Source organism: Ochlerotatus camptorhynchus, unplaced genomic scaffold (assembly GCF_037179485.1).
Source record: "Ochlerotatus camptorhynchus isolate MF236.1 unplaced genomic scaffold, CSIRO-AGI_Acam_v1.1 ptg000117l, whole genome shotgun sequence".
Taxonomy (NCBI): Eukaryota; Metazoa; Arthropoda; class Insecta; order Diptera; family Culicidae; genus Ochlerotatus; species Ochlerotatus camptorhynchus.
This window is the reverse complement of record NW_027040607.1, coordinates 587,075-610,729: the sequence shown is the minus strand read 5'-3', so window position 1 is coordinate 610,729 and position 23,655 is coordinate 587,075. Positions and strand designations below refer to the sequence as shown.

The 23,655-nt window shown below is 41.9% G+C and overlaps 1 protein-coding gene across 1 annotated transcript; it reads right to left on the bottom strand.

Moving 5' to 3' along the window:
* Positions 1 to 549: 549 nt before the first annotated feature.
* Faf2 (Fas-associated factor 2) lies at positions 550 to 14,672 on the bottom strand. The gene is made up of 4 exons (XM_065220165.1): positions 14,265 to 14,672; positions 1,889 to 2,353; positions 1,053 to 1,822; positions 550 to 985 (listed from the first exon to the last, which is right to left on the bottom strand). Exons 2-4 carry the CDS (start codon positions 2,265 to 2,267, stop codon positions 806 to 808), a joined length of 1,329 nt encoding a protein of 442 aa, XP_065076237.1. The 5' UTR covers positions 2,268 to 2,353; positions 14,265 to 14,672; the 3' UTR covers positions 550 to 805.
* Between the last annotated feature and the right edge of the window lie 8,983 nt (positions 14,673 to 23,655).

The window sequence follows — 23,655 nt, the reverse complement described above, 5'->3', positions numbered from 1 at the left end:
TACCAAACTTTCCTTCCACACTGCTGGGTACCCGTTGTTGAAGAGGTCTAGCATCCGTAGCTGTCCTGGTACTGGTAGCCTCTTGAGTAGAGGATATCCGATTTCGTCGGGTCGGTAGATCCCTATTATATTTAATATATGAGAGTGTGTTTGTGACATTAAAAAAACTGTTATTTTCAAGAGATAAAAGGATAGTTTTAAGATAAATCACTTTTATTACGATTTCAAATAAGTTAGAGGAAAATAAGGAATCCACTTCAAAATATAACGAAACGATTATTTTTTCTCCCCCACAGAGGGTAGGGTTTGTTGTTAAGTAAACATAAGGATCATTTGCGTAAACTATTTATTAAATAAAAAAACAACGATTTTCACTTGTAGGGCTCAACTGCACTTGTTGTTGTTTGTTACTTCCGATTAGAAAATGAGGTTGCAAAAAAAAAAAGAATGTATTCTCAATCAAATGGTGTAAATAATTTCGAAGCTTTTTACACGATTTTGCTTTTTTTCAATACGAATTGTAGGTAATTTCTGGGTGCCCAATGTTTGTTTTGTGTATACATACTTTGAAAATGATTATCCGATAGAAATGTTTCAGCCGTTTGGAAAAGAACAGAGAGAAGACACATCCCACAGCAGTTGAATATGTACTGAAGAAAAGGATACTCTGCATTCGTGACACCGTTTGCCAATTCACTAGCAGTACATGATTTCACACATCCTCCACACAGTCTCAAGATTCTTCCTAATCTTAACAATCGTTCGCTTTGCTTACAGGACTATTATGCTCGGTTCTTCGCGTTCTCTATGCATCCAAATCCGCTACGAACAGCACTTCACGATTTTTCAAACCAGCATCTACCAGAGTGGGTAGTGTCGTCTCGTCATCTTTGGCCTCGCATTGTAGCACACGTTTCGGGAAGTTGGTTGTGACCTCGAATGAATCCGGGGCATCCGGATGGCAGAAGATGAAGTTGTGGACGTCCTGTGGGAAAATTAGGATGATTCTTAGGTGATAGGTAGTAGGTAGAATAATAAAGTATATTTATTACCTTAAGGGTGTTGGACGAGTGAAATCTTCGCTCTAACCGTAGGCCACTGGGAAGTTTGAAGACTATACTGATCGTACCGGGTGCGCCCGGTTCCGGCTCGGAAGGCACTTGTGAAGCCAATTCCAGTTTGAGCCTCTCGATGTTTTCTAATCTTTGCTGCTCGGCTAGTAGTTCTGCTTCGATTACTTGCTGGGCGCGTAGGACTTCATCACGTTCTTCCTGTTTCCGACGTTGCTTTTCCTGATCGGCTCGCAGGGACATCTGGTATGCTTCATCCTGCTGCTGTCGCAGAGTCTGTGTGAGATCTCGTTCCAACCGTTCCGAACGGGCCTGATTGAGCCATACTTCGTTATCGTTCACTACCGTTTCCATGCGCCGTATCAGTTCCTCGGCATTGCAGTAACCTTCCATGCGGCCCATTATGACCATCTTGTTTGCTCTCAGAGCAATAATAACCAGCACCGGATAGATCCGTGCATTGATGGAGTGCGATACACGGTATCCCTCCGGAGCGGACACGTCGCACGCCCAGAAGAGCATCCGTCGATTGATGTACTCAATAACTTGGGGATTGGAAAGTGTATCTCTGCAGAAACTGGTCGTCTCCATTTTTGACTCGGAATGAACATAGACTAGGAGGAATTTGAGCTCGCGCTTAGCATCGTTCAATGCTTGAGCGTATGTGCCCTGATAGAATACCGGATGTTCCGGGAATTTTTCATTGTAGTTTTGAATGAAGGTCAAAACATCGCCTAAGGGATCGGTTACAACTGTGAAACGGAGAAAAAAAAATATAATTTACACGAACAGAAATCAATTAAAAAATCAAGACTTACTTCGCTCTCGATCCTTGAATAAACTGAGGAATGCGGTCACTATCGAAGACAGCGTGCTGTAGCAAAAGTTGAACACATAATTGACCACGAAGCCAATCATTCCACCGACGCCGGATGGCACTGGGACGGTGGGACCTCGCTGAGCGGCAAATACATGCTGCAGGAAGCGATCGTTGACGACCTGTGGTGCCCGGGACTCGGTAGCGTAGGCAGATGGCCGTCCTTCGCGGATGTTCAGATGCTCCTGGAATGCCACCTCCAGATCCCACTGATGTCGAATCAAAATGTCCCGGCACACGTTGATGTCGTCCAGACCGGTGATATCTTGGAATTGCAGCACCTTCTCCGTCTGCTCATTGGACAGGCCATCGTTGTCCATGGTGTGAATATCCGGGGGGAGGTGAGTTCTTACGGTTGCTTCCTTGCTAAGTTATCCGTTTTGAAGGAATTGTCTGTTTGGTGTTACTGGAAAGTAGGTGATCGTATGGAAATGTAAATCAATACCATTCAATGCGTGCTTTTTATTAATTAAAATGTGTGTGGCTGGTTTTGGTGAGATAATCAGTGTTCTATTTGTGCAAATGTCAAATATTTGATGTTCCGCAAGTGACCAAATTTGGTTGTTTGTCCAATTACTTAATTTGTTCGCCATATCTTATTTTAACTTGGGAATTATCTCACTACGCGGAGCTAATGTACATGTGAACTTCCTGTATCTTTAAGCTATATCTTAAATCCTCACCATCTACGAAGTTAGGACATCTACGTTAAGTCCACACGCAGACTAGTGTTGCGTAGTGAGAACATTCTGAACTATCCAGCCCACACATTAGAAGACATTGGCCACCTGGACAACTTTTCTGAAGAAAAAAACTTTCGAAATAATAAAGATCTCAAGATATACGGGAAATGACGGCTTCGGCATGCCAGACTATTTTCGGCAACCCAAATTGAAACACTATTTTCACTGGATTTTCTTACGAAAACACTTCGCTGAATGCATGCAAACGATTCTTTATGCTTTCAGTTTCAATTTGACTATATTTTTACCACTGAGAAAAAGCAATCTAGCAAGGTTTTCTTGAAATGAAACACACGCACTACAAATTGTAGCTGATTTCGAGTTGCCGATAATAGAACAGTAGATTTACATGCAGCTCAAATGGAACGGTTGCCGAAGAAAAACTGGTTGCCGACAATACTCGCTCTCACTAGAGAAGATTGGAGCTTTGTAAAAGCGTGTCAGCTGCATTTGACACGGTGGACCATAATATCCTGCTGGCCAAGCTGGAGATACTTGGCATCTCGTCAACTGCTGTGGATTGGTTCAGATCTTACTTGGTGAATCGCTATGTACATGTCAAGATTGGCGCGTCGGAATCGGATGTTTTCTCAAACAACTCGGGAGTCCCGCAAGGCAGTAACCTAGGACCGCTACTATTTTCGATCTTTTTAAACGATGTCGCCTTGCTGATACCATTTGGATGCCGCGTTTTCTATGCAGACGATACGAAAATCTACAAAATTATTAAAAGCCTCTCGGACTGCTGGGATCTCCAGAATATGTTAGGTATTTTTGCTGACTGGTGCTCAAGAAATTTGATGAGTCTAAGCATAGAAAAATGTAACATTATTTCATATCACCGAAAAATTGAACCAATCATGTTTGACTATGTTCTCTACGGACGCTGTCTTGCTCGTGTAGAGCACATAAAGGATCTCGGCGTTACCTTGGACTGCAGACTCACTTTCAGAATCCACTACAATGACATCATCTCCAGAGCTAATCGACAATTGGGCTTTATTTTCAAAATTGCCGACGAGTTTCGTGACCCGCTATGTCTCAGGTCACTTTACTGCTCGCTTGTGCGATCCTTATTGGAGTCAAGTTCAGTTGTTTGGTGCCCTTTCCATGCTAGCTGGATCACTAGAATTGAATCCGTTCAACGCAAGTTTGTGAGATATGCTCTTCGTTTCCTCAACTGGCGTGACCCAACGAACTTGCCACCGTACGAGGAGCGTTGCCGTCTCCTGGGAATCGAGCCATTAGAGGTGAGACGGACGGTCGCTCAAGCTATGTTCGCCGGAAAGCTGCTTACAGGTGACATTGACTGCCCAACACTGCTGTCACAACTAAATATGTATGCCCCTGAGAGGTCTCTTCGTCAACGCGACTTTCTGTTTTTGGAACCACGGAGCCGGAATTATACACAACACGAGCCAATTCGAGCAATCAGCCGGCAATTCAACAACTTTTTTTATATGTTCGACTTCAATGTATCAGCTGACGTGTTTCGTCATCGGCTACTTGGCCTTTTCCGTACCGTTGACCGTAACTATTTAGTTTAAGTTTTATTCATTTAGACAGTATTTGTCAGTTGAATTTTCAATAAACAATAATAACAATAATAAAAAAAAAAAACAGTTTTTGACAATTCTTTCAACTGAAATTGTTAGAGCAGCTGGCAGCAAAAGATTGTAAACAAACCAATACTGCATATGTGTGCGTTCCTTAGAGAAAAAGGCTATAGAAAGAAGGTCGCTGCTTAGGTTGCCGAGAATACGTAAATTCCCCTATTTTATAACGGAAATTGATTAACACATTAGCGCCGCATAAAGGGTGTCCACGATGAAATTGCCACACTATGAAATTGCTCTAACTTTTTAACCGTTGGGTAGAATTTAATGAAAATTTGGGTGGATTTAGTTCATAGTGCATTATTTACATCCTGCAAGTTTTAAAGTCCTGTGATCAAAACTCGCGGAAATGGAGTCGAAAGAACAGCTCGTGCGTGATAAAATCTTGCGCATTCATCACGAGAACAAGGATCTCTCGCATCGTTCCATCGCTAAAACGTTGGGAATCGCGAATTCCACGGTGTCGCGAGTGATTAAGCGGTTCGAGGAACGGTTGACCACCGATCGGAAGCCCAGAAGTGAAGGAAAAAGTATTCCGTACAACACCAAAAATCACAACCGCGTAGTTGGGGCCTTCAACCGAAATCCGAACGCCTCCGTTAGGGATGTGGCTAAGAAGCTGCACCTAAGCCGAAGTTTTGTCCAGAAGGCCAAAACTAAGGCTGGGCTTCGAACGTTCAAGGTACAAAAGGCCCCTAATCGCGACGAGAAGCAGAACAAGTCCGCCAAAACCCGTGCCAGGAAGTTGTACGTCAACATCCTGACGAAAGTTGAATGCTGCATCATGGACGACGAAACATATGTGAAGGCCGACTTTAAACAGATCCCCGGCAACCTGTTTTTCACCGCCAAGGATAAGTTCAGCGTTCCGGAGCATGTCCGCACTCAGAAGATGTCCAAATTTGCGAAGAAATTCCTGGTTTGGCAAGCCATCTGCACGTGCGGGAAGCGGAGTGCACCTTTCGTGACCCAGGACACGATGAACGGACAGGTGTACATAAAAGAGTGCCTCCAGAAGCGGCTGCTTCCTCTCCTGAAGGCCCACAACGTCCCAACAATCTTCTGGCCGGATTTGGCCTCATGCCACTACTCCAAGGACGTGCTGAAGTGGTATGCGGACAATAAGGTCAATTTCGTGCCGAAAATGTTCAACCCTCCCAACACTCCGGAGCTCCGCCCCATGGGTTTACATGCAAAAAACGGTTGATTCACAGGTTGTGCAGAATCTTATGGCCGGGGTTAAGGCCAAGGTGCGGGCATTTGCGTATGGACTGAAAATTTGATGACAATCGGATGAAAACTCGAATTTTGCGAATCAATTTTGTGTGTGGCAATTTCATAGTGGACAACCTTTAGTGAGAAAATTGTGTTCTATTGATCTCTCAATCCACCTGTAATTTTGCTGAAGATAGTAACCTTTTAATTGGCCAGGATCATGGGATATTCCATGTGGTCGTCTTACCTCTAGGTAGGACTAGGCCTTTTTGGACTATACTGGGGTGCAAATCAAAAAATTGTGACGAAATAGTGTCAGGTTTTAAACGCTTATAACTTGGCCATATATGGATGGATTTCAATTCTTTTCACACCATTTGATTCAGATGTGATGTAAGATTTGTTTGGTATAAAGATAACTGTTATTTATCTTTGATAAGCTATAGAAAATCAATCAAACTTTTTGGCCGCAACAAACCAAAATTACGTGCTAGCTTGTTCTGACTATTGAGAGAACATGGAGAGAGAGGCGAGCCGATTGAGAGGTTATAAAATAAGAATAACTAAAAATTTAATAGGATTTCTCTCTAAATATTCAATCACTGGATGAGTAAACTTTTTCTCGATTTCCTCAAAAATCTCCTTGAACAAAAATTAAAAATATTACGCCTTTTCAGTTTTTTACAAATACACGGTCAATGAGAGTAACTCAAAATTGCAAAAAAAAATGGTAAATGGAAAAAAAAATGACGAGTAAGCTTCTTGAATACCCTAAAATCCTGTTTAGTGAATAGCTAAAATTGCATTTAAATGGAGCTCACTTTGAATTTGCTTAATGGGTACCCCACAGTGCCCAATGGCGCTACGCAATGTAATGTAATTTTGAGTTGAAATCGACTCAAGTACTGAGTTACTTTTATCGGCCGTAATCGAGCAGATTTTTGATAAATTTTTTAGACACTAATGGTGGTAAGCTCCAACCGGTATTATCGTCGGATTAAATCCCGATCAAGAATACCCAGCTGTTTTGATGGCGACATCAGAGTTAGTCAACACGACTCTAAGCAAATATTTTGCAGATCATCCAAACATGGGCGGTAATAACAGTTAAGGCTGGTGCACAATGTATAAGTTTCTGGGTTTTTTGACAGATAATGCATGGGCTAACTGTCAAAAAACCTGAAAACTTATCCATTGTGCGCCGGCCTTTAGAGTTGGAGCTTATCGCCATAAGTGAGTAACCCCCTCTGTTCGTGCAGGCGACTACTACCATAGAGGTAACTCTAAGACTAGAAGGTCCCGAAATAAAGTGCTCAACTTTTTGGCTCAGCTCTGGTACTCTCTTCGGTCCCAAGCTAATTGATTCACCCCTCGAAACATAGGAAAAACGAATAACCCCTCATTTCAACTGTCAAACTTTCATAGCCAATCAAAACAAACATTGCGTAGTTCTAGAATTTCGACTAGAATGGGATACGTTAATTGTTTGCTTGGGACCAATAGGCTAGTCAAGTAGTGAGCCAATTTAAAATCGTTAGTTTCGTATTGATTGTTGCTACTACTGCCTCTACCCTTAACATAAAATAAATACTGTGCCTACCCATAGATGTCACCACTTGTCCCCGTATCATTGTTATAGCTTATTATGTACTGTTCTTGTTATGTTACAGTAAATAAACATCTGTAGTACTTTTACCTCCGCCATGGCAGGACGGTCAGTAAATCGATCGTAAATCATTATTTTGAACTATCACACAACGTACAAATTGGGTCCTATCCGTGCGCGATCACCCTCTTTCACGAGTTGTGGCTGTTCAAACTACGTAGACAGTTTAGGGGGTTGGTAATTATCCACGGCCCATACAAATTTAAAAAAAAAATGCGTATGGACAATTGTCTACGCAGGGGGAGGGGGGAAGAATCCTAAAAAAAAACTGTCTACCTAGTTAATGAACAGCCCCTAATGTATGCAAATTTAAATACAGTTCTGTGTCTTGTATAAACGAGGATAGATTAGACCGATCAAACTCATAAAAATATTCTTTGCCGGCGCTGGTGGTGTAGTGGTAAGCGTGACTGCTTTCTAACACCCCAATGGGCCTGGGTTCAATCCCAGTCGAGGTCGGTGGGATTTTTCTGAGGCATAAAAATCTCTGGTCACGTCTTCCTTCGGAAGAGAAGTAAAGCCGTTGGTCCCGACCCATGTGTGTTGTGAATGGGTGCGATATCCTACGCAGGTGTGGAAACTGCCTTCCGCACATTCGATTGCCGTCAATGGATGGCAATCGATGTCCGTCGGTGATTGGCACTAGATTGCGGAACAGAGACCGACGTTAAATAAAGGAATGAAAAATATACTTTAAATATATGTTTAGTATTACTTCTGCGTGAAGTCAACGAACATAGCTGAAGATGCTAAAAGTGGTAATTTTTATACGATAGATGAGGAGATGAAAGTATATAGTTGATAGTTCCGTTAGAGTACGGCAGTGTGAAAATTGCATATAGAGAGTAGAAAGCGAGCAAGGACAACTTTAGGAAGGTACAAATCGGTTTGATCATCTCTTTTTACCAAACTGGAGAGGGATGGTGAGGTGGTGAGGGGTATTCCCCCCGCCACCACTGGCAAAAAGAGGTTATCACCGACACGCACAAGTAGATGTGTTTGAAACAGTTCTACCAATTTTTATCGCACTCCAGTTGTTATCTGAAGAAAGGCTATATAATCTAATCAATCATAACCAATGCTTTGGTTGGTGGTGGTACTTAACACTTGTTGTGTGTGCACTTTTGAGTTTGATCTATATTTATTATATCATAGTTCGTACCTAAAAAAAAGTGACTAAAATGCTTCACGTTGAAGTTAGTTTCCTAGCTGATTCTTTAATTATATAGGGTATACATTTTTTCTCTTTATTTAGGAGATTTTCAGCCGTAGGCTGGTTCATCTCCGAAAGTCCATGAAGGGCCTAGTAACGTAGTTTAGAATTTTTTGGTGAACCTTGAGGGGGTTCTCCTGGGTATAGGTGTGCTTAGGGTGCTCCCTTGGTATATAGTGGTTTTTACAGAGTTTGTTAACGTTTGTGTTTCGTGGTACTTAAGCGTGATTGGCGGTTCATGAAAGGGATGGCAGGTGTTCGACAGTCATTATAGTGTTGCAGGCGTCGCACCAGCGTTTGAGATCTGGACTATGCTCGTGGAGCACCAAGGCGCCCTTGGTGTTTCGAACGGAAGGTGTTGCGTACCATCTACGGTGGAGTGCAGATGGATGACGAAACGTGGAGGAGGCGAATGAACCACGAATTTCACCAGCTGCTGGGAGAACCATCCATCGTCCACAACGCAAAAATTGGGCGACTACGGTGGCTGGGCACGTCGTAGTAATACCGCACGACGACCAAGTGAAAATGGTTCTAGAAAGCAACTCAACAGGAACAAGAAGAAGAGGCGCGCAGCGGGCAAGGTGGATCGACCAAGTAGAAGGCGACCAGCGGAACCTTCGCAGACTACGAGGCTGGCGAGGTGTGGCCATGGATCGAGTAGAGTGGAGACGACGTCTTCGGACAGCAGAGGACAACAAGGCCTTAACCTGATTGGTAAGGTAAGGTAAGGCGTCGCACCACTTCTGAAAAGATGTATGACTGTCCATATTATGGGTTACTCGGGTAACCTTTTTGGAACCCACTCTTGGTACCAGGCGTCTCGAAGGGTTGTTTCACCCATGTTTTTATGTCTGAACTGGGAACAGATGTGGTAGTCATCCGGCCGGTGCGCCCTGTGGCGGCGAAATGGTCCGCTTCGCAGTTACTGCGTATACCACAATGGCTGGGTACCCAGACAAATGAGGTGTTCGGCGGTGCGGCCTTTTGTATTCCTTGGATCCAGGGATGTTTTGATGTTGCTGAATTCAAGGCATATAAAACGCTGGCAGAATCTGTTAGAACCCAAATGGGTTTATCGGAGGGCGTAGTGATGACTAAGTAGTTGGCCGCGGCCTCCGCCGACTAGACGGAGCATTGATCGGGAAGTCGAAAGAATAAACTGTTGAACGTATCTGCTATTCCGTATCCTACTTTTCCCGCAGCCTTGGAGCCGTCCGTGAAGCGGTGTTGAAAATTGGCATACTTAGTTCTGAGTAGCTCCGCTAGGTGGCTGTTCATAGCGTGAGAGTTGTTCCCTGCCCTTAAGCGCTTGGCAATCGAAAGGTCAACGTGTAGGGTTGGCTCTGTCCATCCTCTGGCTCCGATCCAGTGTAACCTGGACACGGGTGGGAGCTCCTGATGGACCAGGCTTCGTAGGGCTCTACCCCTCTCTGATGAGAAAGATGTTCTGCAGCTCAGCGTTTCGGCGATTTGATATTAGAACAGTACATCAAGTTCAACGCATGCCGATCTAGCGGGTGTAGAGGGCAGAAGACCTGCGACGATGCGGATGGCCTGGTTGTAGGTTGGGGCTAGACGCGTGGTTAGAGAGGGGCAGGTTAGTTCAATGCTATAAAATAGTCTACTGTTTACGGTGGCCTTGGCTACTTTTAGTAGGATCTCTCTGTTGCTGCTGCGGTGTGGTTTTGAGAGTGTTCGCAGGAGGTTTAGTCGCGTACGGCAATTGGCTTTAGTGTCAGTAAAGTGTGCGTCGAATCTCAGCTCCCGGTCCAGGCGCACTCCGAAAACCTGGATGGTCTTTTTGTTGGGTATCGGAATGTTGTTCGCTAAGATGTTAGTTGGTAGCGGCCGATGGCGGGAGCGGCTTAGATGGTAAACCACACTCTTTTCTGGGGACAATACGAAGCCGGTCTTGGAGGTCCATCTTGAAATGGCTGATACAGCAGCTTGCAATTTTCTTATTTTCTTCGCAATGCTTGCGTCCGATAGCCAGCATAACGATGTCGTCTGCATACACAAAGATGAATATTCCTTTTCGGAGGTCTCTAAAAGACACCATTCATTGCAACCGCAATGACGGAGCCTTGTGGGACTCCAGTCTCTTCCGCTCGGGGTGAGGAGCGGTGGTTCTCAATCAGAACCTGAAAAGTTCTGCAACAAAGGAAGTTTTTAACGAAGTGAAGGATATGGCCACTCAGACCCCAGTCAACCAATTTGTTTTATGACCTGAGGGGTCCATGCGCGATTATATGCCTTGGCTAGATCCAAGGCCGCTATGTCGAGGTGGAGTTCAGTGCCGTGGCCGGGTCTGAACGCATGCTGTCGGTGGTCGAGATGGTTGTTGTCCTCAAGGAACCGCATTAGCCGGCGACTTTGCTGGTACAGCACGTCAGTGAAATTGGACGAAAATTTTCCGGTTTTGAAGCAGTTGTCCCTGCTTTCGAATGGGGACTACTAGGCTGTAAGTCCACTCTTTCGGCAGGGTGTTGTCCGACCAAATTTTGTTTATTAGATTTAGCAGTTCGATTTTGGTGTTGGGTGGGAGGTGTTGCAGCATGGGATATCCGATGTCGTCCGGACCAGGAGATTTATTTTTGCTACGGGATAATGCTAGATAAAGTTCTTCGAATCGAAAGGGAGCCTTTATATTGGTTGGCATTGGGTCCTCCGGGATGACAATGTTACGAATACTCTGTGTGGACGCGAGGTTTTTTTGTATGAACGCCGTGTCGTAACGATTAATGGCCGAAAGTGAGGCGAAGTATCCTGCTAATTCGTTGGCGATGGTTTGCGGGTCTCGTGTGAGCCCGCTTGGGAGGCGAAGGGCCATCCTTCTGGCCTTTCTTTCATTTGAGGGCGTTGACTCGGCTCCACAGTTCTGACACCGCTTGGTTGGGGTTGATCCCCTCCAAAAATTCTTCCCAGCTACTTCTCTTAGCGTCCCTGATGGTTTGCCGGCATTCATTTCGCTTGGAGCGGTAAAGCTCGGTAGCTCGTTCCTTGTCTGGGTGATTCATGGGTAGGCATTTGGCTGCACGTAAGGATTTTCTTCTCGCTTTAATGGCAGACTTTGCTTCCGGACACCACCAGTGTAAGGGTTTCCGGCCGGGGTTTGAACTGGTCTTTGGAATGGAGATTTTTGCGGCCTCAGAAGTGATCTCCATGAGTTCTTAAATGCTTGCCAATCGATGGTCGATGTGTGCCTGAGTCACGGTATCGCTGTAGAGTTTCCAGTTAGCTTGATCGTAGAGCCACCTGGGACGCCTTGAGGTCTCTGGAGGTTCTTCCCCTAACAAGATGATGATAAGATAGTGGTCACTCCCTGCTGGATCATCCAGAGTTTTCCAGAGGAGGTTCCCGGTAATGGCTGGGCTGGCTGCAAAGATGTCGATCGCTGTTTCCCACTGGCCACGGACGCAGGTATTCCATCCATCGTTGAGGGTCACTAAGTCGAGGGACTCGATGAGTTCCGCTACGGTAGCACCACGGGGGTTTGCTTTAGAGCTCCCTCAAGATGGGTGGTGGGTGGTCGCCGAGGAGTATAAGAGGGCCATCAATTGGGGCCAAAACTCGTTGAAGTTTGTGTAGTAGGTCCGGGATTTTCCCGTTTGGTAGGTAGAGGTTGATTATTGAGACCGGGAATGGGGATTCCACTTTGACTCCTACGATTGGGAGGTCGGTATTAAGGTCGATAGGAATGAAAGGAATGCCATCAACAATTCCGAGGGCAACCGAGTGATAAATATTGCTATTGTGCGGTCTAGCTGCTTTATGTTGACTCTGTAGGTCTCCTGGAGAACCAGAATGCTGGGCGAGATATTATGAACCAGAACTTTTAATTCCCCAAGATTGCTGTTGCGTTTGTCTGGTGTGGAGCCGTTTGGAGCTGACAGAATTGGAACATATCGAGGTTGGAGAGCTAGGGATGGACTCCAGCAATTCATAAACGGCAGAAGTTGTCAGGATTGATTCCGCTTCCGCAATATAGGGTATATGCTCCAACTATGCTCACACGTTTCCACTATATCGCATCACAAAAATACATATGGGTATTAGGCCTATTCTGCGCGGCGTGTGAGGTGAGGTGACAGTGAAGTGATGATGAAGTGACAATTGTCACCTCGGGTGAGGTGACTCTCCATTTGATTTTCACGGAGAGTCACCTCACCCGAGGTGACAATTGTCACTTCACCATCACTTCACTGTCACCTCACCTCACACGCCGCGCAGAATAGGCCTATATGTCACAATAGAAGCACGCCACAGTGGAAATCCCGAGCCATAGTTCAAACACTTATCCCAAATCAAAATAAAGAACATATTAGATTAGTTACAAAACCATGTACAAAAATGGTGTTTAACATTGTTCCCTGCGTAATACTTCAATGAAAACAACAATGAAAGCTTGTCACGCAAATAGAAGGAGCACTGTTGGGCACTTTCTGAAATATTTTAACAGTATAATTTCCTTGCAAACTCAAAGAATTCTGTGTAAAAATAAATAAAATAAGAGTGATTTGCGGTAAAACCCGCCAGTATCGCACCCAACGTCAGTGCCTATACGTAAGCGTACTACGACGCGGCTCTCAAACAAAGGAGTAACAAGTGTGATACTATCACTACCAGACTAGATTTTTGGTTCTCTCATGCAGTGGTTCATCAGAGAGGGGAAGCTGAGCTTATTGTCAGTGCGAACCTCAACCCGAGCCAGGTTACAAAACCAAACGTTAAAGGCTGGCGCACAATACATAAGTTTCCGGGTTTTTTGACTCCAACACTCCTCTATAAAGCATGAAATTAAGCCCGCCCACCAGCAGCAAGGTGTGAAAACTAGCCAAAGGGAGGGAAAAATCGAAAAGCTTTATTCTGCAATTTAAACTATAGAAAACTGAAAAAAAGTTGTTCCAATCGAGCAAAGCAGTGCATTTTGACGGTTCGATTGGAACAACAGACAGACGTTCATACGTTTACTTAGTGCACTTTACTGTACTGTTTTTGTCAAAACTGAGTTTTTCAATGCAAATGGTAGATAATCACCCATATTTTCACAATACTGGATGAACTCAACAACTTTGTTCTGAAAAGTTTGAGAAGACAGTCAAATTAGTTGTCCCATCACATAAGAAGCAACGGTACGAAGCTAACTTAAAACGCGATTTTCTCGGCTTGCTGATTTTCGCTATGGGACGGACATGCGAATAGCGGCAGTACAGTGCTGTAACAAGTTGTATTGGCTATCAAAAGCAACAACGAACGCACCGAGAAATGAGAATCGATCATCGCGGTTACGTCCTTATGCTCACTGTCGAAATTATTATGAAACTCAATATTTTATAATTATTAATTCATTTTTGAAACAAACCTCTAATCTAGTAAAGTTCAATCTTTTATGTACACTAATTTCCTTAATACTTTAAGAAATTTACGAATTTCATTTAAAGAGACTAAAAATTCCTGATTAGAAAAAAAATCGGGAATATGGAAATTCCGGGCTTCCTGATTTTTATTATTATTTCCATTGCATCAACATCACGATATCTGTCAAGACGTGGTACCTACTTCAAAAAAGTTGGAAACCACTGGACGAATTTTTTACAAAAAATACTTTCTTTTTCGTTTTTCATGTATATTTTCATCCGGATTAATGACCGTCCTTGGTCTTCCAAGACGATAAACTGCGATACATGCAAGACAATCACGAAAATTATCGGTATCGATTTTTTTTTTCTTCAGATGTCACGATTAGAAACATTAGTCCCCGTCTCTTCCAATGTAGAAGCAAGGCACACAATTTATGTAGGCATTGTATGACAGACCAAAACAAAACCATTTCCACCCGATCATAAGAATGCTGTACTTACCAACAGAAGCGTTGGTTCTAATCCTGTCACTCGATGTTGTTGCTGATTGCCGGAACCTGCTTGTCGGTGACCGCAAATGCCCATTCAGCGTGTTGTAAGCGCCACAATCTACACCTATAGCACAGCGTAAACTCGCTATTCCAGCCCTCCTTCGCTTCCACCGGAGATATTCCTCCTACCTTTCTTGTCGCCTTTTTGCGTACAAAATTGCGAACGTAAATTATGTAACCGCGGGCTCAATTTCTTTCGGACAAACACGTTCCCTTCGAGGACGGTCACTTCCAGCGTAGAATTACGCACCGAAATTCTAGATCTGGCACCGATTTTTACCAGTATTTGAACTACAAAAATTCACGCGAATAAAAGAAGTTTGCTCCACTGTATGTTGGATGATGGTGTCGAAAAATTATTATTCTCTTCTCACTCGTAGTCACCTTTCTGTCTTGCTTCCTCCTGTGGAGACCAGGCTGCAGCATAAAATACATGACGGATTCGTTTGACATCGGGAGGCGCATTTGTTGTCTCTCTCCTTTTATCTTTGACGTGTTTTTGTTCCCATCAAAATGACAGTCTCCGAACTGATTGCAGATCTCTCTATAGCAGTTTCCGCGAGGTAATTTGTGGATAATATATTATATATGATCCACAAACTACCTCGCGGAAACTGCTATAGAGGGATGTCACTAAAAAGATTTTCAGATCTAAATAGATTAAAAGTTACGCTAAATCACAACTCTCCTTATCGACACATAGCTTGGTATAAAGAGAGAGAATGCGAACTTACACGGATAGAAATATCCTTATACCTTTTGGCAAATTTCTATTGCTTATTATTCATAAAATGTATAAGTCAACTAATAAGCAGTCGCCTTGCAAAAAGTTAATTAAGATCATGTGTCAAATGAAATGTATAAGCGGTCACACATACCTTTTTAGCATTCTTATAGGACCCATGAGATTTGTCTTATGGAATGTATAAGGCTAATGTTTTGGCAAAAATGTATAAGTGAAATACATGAATAAGATAATTGATTTTCGTTTCGTGTAGTATAACAATCGTTTATGCAGATGTCTCTTCCACAGCACAATATATCGCCATCGTCATTTGCATAATTTGAGATTAACCACAGATAACAGACGTCCAACTTCCACCAGAAACTTGTGTAAAGATAAGTGGGAACGTCGCCGTTACATTGCGCTAGCATCTCCTCATTTTCTCTATAAATTTTCCACTTTCGACCAATTTGGCGCTAGTATCGATAAATTTTCGGTTGAAAATTACCACTTGGCGCTACCAGCACTTAGTGTCTAGTGTAAGTTGTGCAACGCCAGCGCCATCATGTTGTCAAAGAGGGTTTTTTAATTGGGGAAGTTTCCTTTGGTGGCGCTTAAGTCGAATAGAAATTTTTACACAAGTTTTTACAGAAATTTAGTTCGAGCTGAACAATGAAAACTAGAAATAACTAGAAAATTTATTTGGATGATCCTGAAAAGAAACATTTTACTATTTTAGGGAATTGATTAACCGCAACCAGGTTCCAGGGCTTATGTGTATCTTTACATTTTAAAAGATGCACAGTTGTGATATAGCGGACCAAAAGCACAGAGAACAGACGTCCAAGCTCGGTCAGAAACTTGTGTAAAGTTAAGTGGAAACGTCGCCGTTACGTAGCGCTAGCATCTCCTGATTTCCTCTATAAATTTATCACTTTCGAGCAATTTGGCGCTAGTATCGATAAATTATCTGTTGAAAATTGCCACTTGCTGCTACCAGTACTTAGTGTCTAGTGTAAGTTTTGCAACGCCAGCGCCATCATGTTGTCAAAGAGGGTTTTTAAGTGGGGAAGTCGCCGTTAGTGGCGCTTAAGTCAAATAGGAATCTTTACACAAGTTTTTAGAGAAATTTTGTTCGAGCCTCAATGTCTGTTCTCTGTGCCAAAAGTGTGTTGGAATTTAACTAATAGCCAAAATTAAATAATTGTGTAGTTTAGAATTATGATATAAACTATGAATTGTTTTTCTAAATATTAATTATGATTTGAGTAGTAGCTATACTGAAGATACGAGAGATGTCGCCCCTTCAGTGGTAGGAAAATCATTTTTGCAGTATGGAGAATATCAGAAAATCCACGATGACTAAAATGCTTTCACAGAAGGAAACAAATAAATGAGTGTTAACCTTATCACCACACGGAGAACAAATTCGTTAAGTTAAGATAACAATCCTAATAGTTACTTTCATTTCTTTTATATTTTTCCATTATTGTTGTTTGAAAGAAACCTATAGTTATTCCAACATTAATTTGACCATCAACTCAATCATATCTACCTAATAGATTCAACTGTTCATCTTATACGCCTTTTAATGCACCACCAATGTAGAGTGCGCCACGCGAGTTCGAGAAGAAACGTCAACCAAACCGTTTGTTTACATCAGAATAACTATTTTTAACAACGCAAATTAAAGCATTTTCATTCAACATCTTGCCAATTTCTATCGATAATTGTCTTATTGTACGATTTTCCACAGATCTGAACTGATTTGTACCTTAACTATTCACACACAAGAAATCCGGAAGATCATAACCACTAAGGAACTTTTCTAATTTTCCATTTTTCTCAACAAAAATATTCCTGAACACCAGCAGGATCTTTGCAAAAACGTTACAGAATTAAATTTTTCAACTGTAGATTAAGTTTTCGAGCATCTCAGATGAATTAATTTATCAGGAAAAGTAAAAAAGTGTTCCGCTTCCTATTGGCGTCTTGCAGTGAAACTTTTCCAAGCTTTCGCCACCTACATTTCGAAGTGAGAACTACTGGAAGGAGGATAGTTTCCACATTTTCCAAGTAAAACAGACGATTTTTGGGGCAAATCGGTCCATAAAGAAAAACTAATAATTTCTCGTGGAAACTTTTGCTTGAATCGGGTAAGAAAACGTTTTTGAAAACTAATTGTTATTATTTCGGTATGGATCGGAGATGTTTTCATGGAAAATTATGCATAACAAGTTTGCACCCACAGGGAGAGGTTACCTCCTGCGCAGTTGCATTTTTCGGAAAAATGGTGAATATGTGCGATTTTCATTATGATGAAAGTGGAAATTAAGTGAATTTACTTAGGAAAGGTTGTATCATGCTGGTGGTCATGGAGAATTGGTTGTATAAGACGCCAATATTCAATAAATGTTCATTTTGGCCTTTTTAGGCAAACATATTGATACTCACAATTATTTATGGAAAACGCAACGGAACTTGATTTACTCAACACGCACCGTACTATAAAATGGTGCTAGATGATTTTCAAAGTGATAACAAGATGACAAATCATCTTTATTTTGAGTAATTGAGCAATTTACTTCTATTTACATCATATTTACGATGCAGCATTGATGGAGCCGTGAAATGAAATGAATATATCTTATGAAAGTTCATCTGGAAAAGTCAAAGATGCACAGCAGTCTGATCGTAAAAACGTTTTCTTCTTCAATTCGAATGTTATATTGGAAGGATTTTACGCAGACTTGATGAAAATTATGATTTAATGCTAATTTTCACGAATTTTATATGCAGTTTGTCAACATTATCATCATCATGCACTGGCGACATCTGCGTTGAGCTTTTGCGGCAATCTTCCAATGTCTCAAGCAGTGGTGGCACGAGTCCTGGAGTTTAACATTTTTTCCTTAACATTTGATACATTTTGCGATAACCATTGTGACGACACACAAAAACAAACTGGCAAGCGGCAAAAATGTCATGACATTTCTAAACTGTTTTCTGCCAGCGACAGAACATTTTCGCACAAAGAAGCAGACAAGACCGGCGGCGCGCGCGACATAAATTTATGTCGTGTAGAATTTTGCTGATTTCTGGTTAATTACTGCATTTATTTGATGTTTATTGCATGGAATTAAAAGATAAGAATGAAGACTGACCACTCATAAGCATTGATGTTAAAATTATGCGTAAATAAGGGAGTTGGTAATTTACTGTCACACGCATGCCTGCAGCTAAAATTTCATTACAATAAACTGTTTGGAAAAATCAGGCTGCGAGATTTTATTTATTCTCTATCTCCGCTGTTCGCTTGGAATGTAGTTATACACGGTCGCCCGTGTGCTGGCTGTTTTGTTTCGCTCTGGACGATGGTTTTTCAAAAAATGTACTGTTGCCACCTCTGGTCTCAAGGCAAAAATTTCTGCTCACAACACTCTTTTTGACGTTCTCTTATTTACCACCAGAGGTTGAATCGATCGTCTAGTTCCCATTAAAAAGGCCTATACCACAGAGAACAGACGTCCAAGCTCGGTCAGAAACTTGTGTAAAGTTAAGTGGACACGTCGCCGTTACGTAGCGCTAGCATCTCCTGATTTCCTCTATAAATTTATCACTTTCGAGCAATTTGGCGCTAGTATCGATAAATTATCTGTTTAAAATTGCCACTTGGCGCTACCAGCACTTAGTGTCTAGTGTAAGTTTTGCAACGCCAGCGCCATCATGTTGTCAAGTTTAGTCAAGGGTTTTTAAGTGGGGAAGTCGCCGCTAGTTGCGCTTAAGTCAAATAGGAATCTTTACACAAGTTTTTAGAGAAATTTTGTTCGAGCCTCAACGTCTGTTCTCTGTGATATAGCCATGCTAGAGTAATAGAACATCATTTTATTTTCATAAAAACGGAACCATCATAACAACTTATCAGGAAAGCAATTTTGGATATGGGATCTCGGAGAAGAAGAAAATTCGAAGACCATGATCCACTCACGTTCTGGAACAATCACCACGAAGAGCGTCCACAAGAGAGTAGTAGTAGTGGCAGAATTTTGAAAACGGCACTCAAGTACAGAATATCAGAACCCAAGAAAATTTGTAAGACCGTCATATACCTGGAAAACCTGTATTCGACAGAACGTGGAGAGGAGCAAAATTCCCATTGAAGTATGGCTGGATATAGCCGACGACAACGAAGCATTTCCCTAACGGCGCCGGTGGTGTAGTGGTAAGCGTGATTACCTCTCACCCCAGCAGGCCTGGGTTCAATCCCAGTCGGCGCCGCCGGGATGTTCTGAGGCATAACAACTCTGATCACGCCTTCCTTCGGATGGGAAGTAAAGCCTTTGGTCCCCGGTTCATGAGTTGATGGGTCGATAGGTAGGGTCCAGGTGTGGGAGCTGCCTTCCTGGCACGTCGGTAGCATTGGTGCTCAGCACGGAAAACAAGATCGACGGAAAAAACAAACCAAAGGAAAAAAAAAAAAAACGAAGCATTTCCCTTTGAGCGGCAGATGCCGCGATTGTACCTGTCTCATAGCGTTCGTATGATAAAATGAAAGAGTTGCCAGTCTTCTTGATATGAAGTCTTCGATATAGCACAAGAATGGAGCAAGTTCAAAAAAAAACCACTAAAATCTGTATAGTAGCATGATGGAGTCGGAATTTGAGACTAGCAGCGACTCTGACTGGGATAGTGTAACAGAAGACCTAGTTCCTTCAGACTTCTCCGGTTTCAGTGGTGAGGACTCCGTCATGGAGGAACCGAGTCTGGCGAAGAACTCGGTTCGAGGCAACGACAATAACAACTCACAAAGCACCCTCAGTCAACCGATGATTTTACAACACAAGTAAGCCCAGAATTTCATAGGTAAGTTCACACAATCGTTATATTAACATGCTACCCCAATGGATCCCTATTGAAATGTGTTAGCAGTGCCTTTTTAACCACCATTGGACCACATCTGGTGTTCGTGTAGCGGATCTATTGGACAGAGCAGGCGCAGACAACTGAGCCCCCCAATTAGTTGTTAATCGAATAATCAAAAAAATAGAACATCCCCATAAAAAATTTGACAGATGGGGAATTTCACTGTCGACCGGCGAAATCGGTTGTTTACAAAAAAGGCCTATTAATAAACCGACAACGTCGGGATTAGTACACTAGTTATTATTGTCAACATATTCGTTAATGTATTAAATCGAATACCGCCGGGACCGACAGCCATAGATTTTATCTATTGTAAAATCCGGCAATTGTATGTTTTTTAATCGGTGTTTATTTTAGTGTACATATTAATATACAGACGATGTCGATTTAGCTAGTGGTTATAAAATAGTGGCAGTTAGACTAAGTGAGTGCAACCATAGAGGTAACTCTAAGACGAGCTCTAAGACCACTGGGTCCCGAAGAAAATCATTATTATTTTTGGCTCACTCAGTACCAGAACAACGGTCCCAAGCAGTCCCAAGCTATTTCACTCACCCCTGCATGTTCTGCATGAATCCACACACCCCTGATGTTATCTGTCAAACTTTCATAGCGAATCAAAACAAACATAGTGTAGTAATAGAATTTCAACTAGAATAGGGTACGTTAATCGTTTGCTTGGGACCAATAGGCTACTAAAGTGGTGAGCCAATTTAAAATCGTTAGTTTCGTATTGATTGTTGGTGCAACTTTATTATTAAATATCATTACAACCTGGTAAGTTGGTATTAATAGTTTTGTTTTTTTTTTTGAAATCTTACAATGGCAAGAATGTACTGGAGTACTTGGCGTAATAATTATGTTCTCTGAGCACAACGATATTTTTTTTCGATCCCATTTACTTCCATCTCAATTTTTAATCTTGATTGAAGCAAAATGATCAGTTCACTGTTTGACACAAAACTAACAAACTGACAGCTCGTTCCCATATTAAGTACCATCGAGGAACGCTAAGATGGTTATTTTTGCTAATGTAATCATACTTATTTAAAGTAGTTCCAGTGCTTCAAAATTGATGAAATTTTGAATTTCGATTCCATTTGTAATGCAGATTACGAACATGCAATTACCCCAATACCCCTAAAGAATCCAATTTAATTACCCGATTAATTAGTGTATTTCATCTGGTTTCATCAATTTCATAAGCCGATTTAACAGTTGACTTAATCTTTTCCATCATTCAAACAACTGAATGAACCGATTAACCATTCTATTTCATTTGGTTTCATCAATTTCGTATGCTGATTTATTTATCGCCTTAATCTGTTTCCATCGTAGAAACAATTTAATAAACTGATCAATAAGTATATTTCGTCTGGTTTCATAGAATCCCTGCTACAACTCTGTCATCCTACTAACCGTTCAATTTGGTCGCTTCTGGTTGACTGATTTCCTATGTTTTCGACTACCGATTTAGTGTGCTGACGTGTCGGCAGCCTCCCCTTAAGCAGTCCCATAAGAGTCGATGCAACAATTTATAAATACGTCGGTTTCATAGTCGGTCGATCTTACCGACGTGAACCGATTTAGTCGAAGGGAAAATCGGGAGGATTTTTTATGGGGATCTCTGATTTTGGTGTGATTGTTTTGATAAAAAAAAGCGCGCAAAATTTCATCTGTACCGAGGGGGCAGCAAAATCACAAAATTACCTTGCATACTGGGGGTATTAATTGGATGAAAGGGACCGTGAAAGAGGACACTAAAATTGAAAGTTTTTCTTCCGACAGTTTCATCTTAGTATTCATCTGTGGTACTAACAACTATGATACTTTTAAATTGACCGTTAAATGCTTGTTCGATGAAAAACTTGCGAGTGTTATGTCTGTTTGTCTGTGACGAAACTAACGATTTTAAATTGGCTCACTACTTGACTAGCCTATTGGTCCCAAGCAAACGATTAACGTATCCCATTCTAGTCGGAATTCTAGTACTACACTATGTTTGTTTTGATTCTCTATGAAAGTTTGACAGATAAAATGAGGGGTTAGTGGATTTTCCTATATTTTGAGGGGTGAACCGATTAGCTTGGGACCGAAGAGAGTACCAGAGCTGAGCCAAAAAGTTGAGCACGTTGCTTCGGGACCTTCTAGTCTTAGAGTTACCTCTATGATATTGCATTTTAATTAAATACTGCATTTCCAGATTTCGATTCCAATATTAAAGTTTAAAGTGTAAGCACGCATCTTAATGATTCTGTACTAGTAATCATACTTCAAAATATTTTGCTATTAATAATGAAAACTGGATAAAACTGGATGCATTCAACACTGGAAGAATTCAAGCTTTAACTGTTTGGCTGGATGCGCCCTGAAACACTGCTTTGTACATCATAATACACGATAATAATAAAATCGTGATAATTTTTCCTGTTGTAACAGCCCTGCATCTATGCTCTATCATCCACCCAGTTACCGGTATCGGGAGGAACGCGATACTTTTCTGCAATTATTGCAACGTTGCACTTTGTTTCCGTTGTCGACTGCCACAACAGTTGTTGTGCTGTGTCCCAATGATTGAGGTTTATTTGGGTTACCTACCTCCATTACTGTTGGCCCACTATCGCCTTTTTTGTGCTGGGCATTTTGCAGAGTATGCACATTTGGCAGCTTCATGCAGCCTCTTGCAAAGCGATCCTCTCCCCCACATCATCTGCACAGATCAGATCTATCTGGACCTTTGCAGTTTTTTGCCTGGTGACCAAAGTCCAGCCTCTCCAGTTGCTTGGTAGCCCGAGGAGTTGTTGCGGGTACCCCCGGGGAAGCGACCAGTTCTCGACTTTGGCTAAAAGCCATCATCATATGACGCAACAAATCACATGAGAATTTAAAATCAACATTTCTGGAGATTATATGTGTTACCAGCGGTCACATTACTACATCTCGGGAGCCCCTCAGGAAGTGGCCAAAATTTGTAATGATTCAAAACTAATCTTGCGACGCATCATACTGCATGAAATTTCAATAACAATAATATTATTAGTTATTAGTGGCCATAATGCGACGTAGCCTAAAGGCTCATAAAATCACATCAAATTTCCAGTGTATGATCATTTGCGGTCAATTTGAGCGCAAAAAGTCACATTACGCACATCCGGCCGCGACCCATTGTGTAGTGTATGCGGTGATTAGAAAGCTCTCAATTAACTATAGATGTTGAGAGTAGCAAATTTTATACGGAATGTATTCAGTAAACAGACGTGACGTTTCAATCAACTAATGTAATGTAATTGCGAAACTGCTAGGAAAATTATGCCAACTCTATTGGGAAAACTATGGATATGGATACAATTGCTAACACATATGTACTAGCGAAAAAATGTTAGATAATTGTGCCGAATCGTTGTCCCTGATCGATAAATATCATGAATCGTCAGTTTTGGATGTTTTACGAATCACATGCTACTGCTATCGTTTCTACAGCTTAATAGTTGTAATGACAGTTTTGCACATATTGATTGATACCTCCTATGGAAAGGAACGTATTTAGCATATCATTAGTACTATGGCAGCATATCATTATGAAAGTACACGCCCCACATACATCATTGAACATGCTAAAAACCAATCAGTATAAATAGAGGGACTTGTCTGCATCGCATCATTTCATCATACAGTATTCTAAGTTCTACGTCAG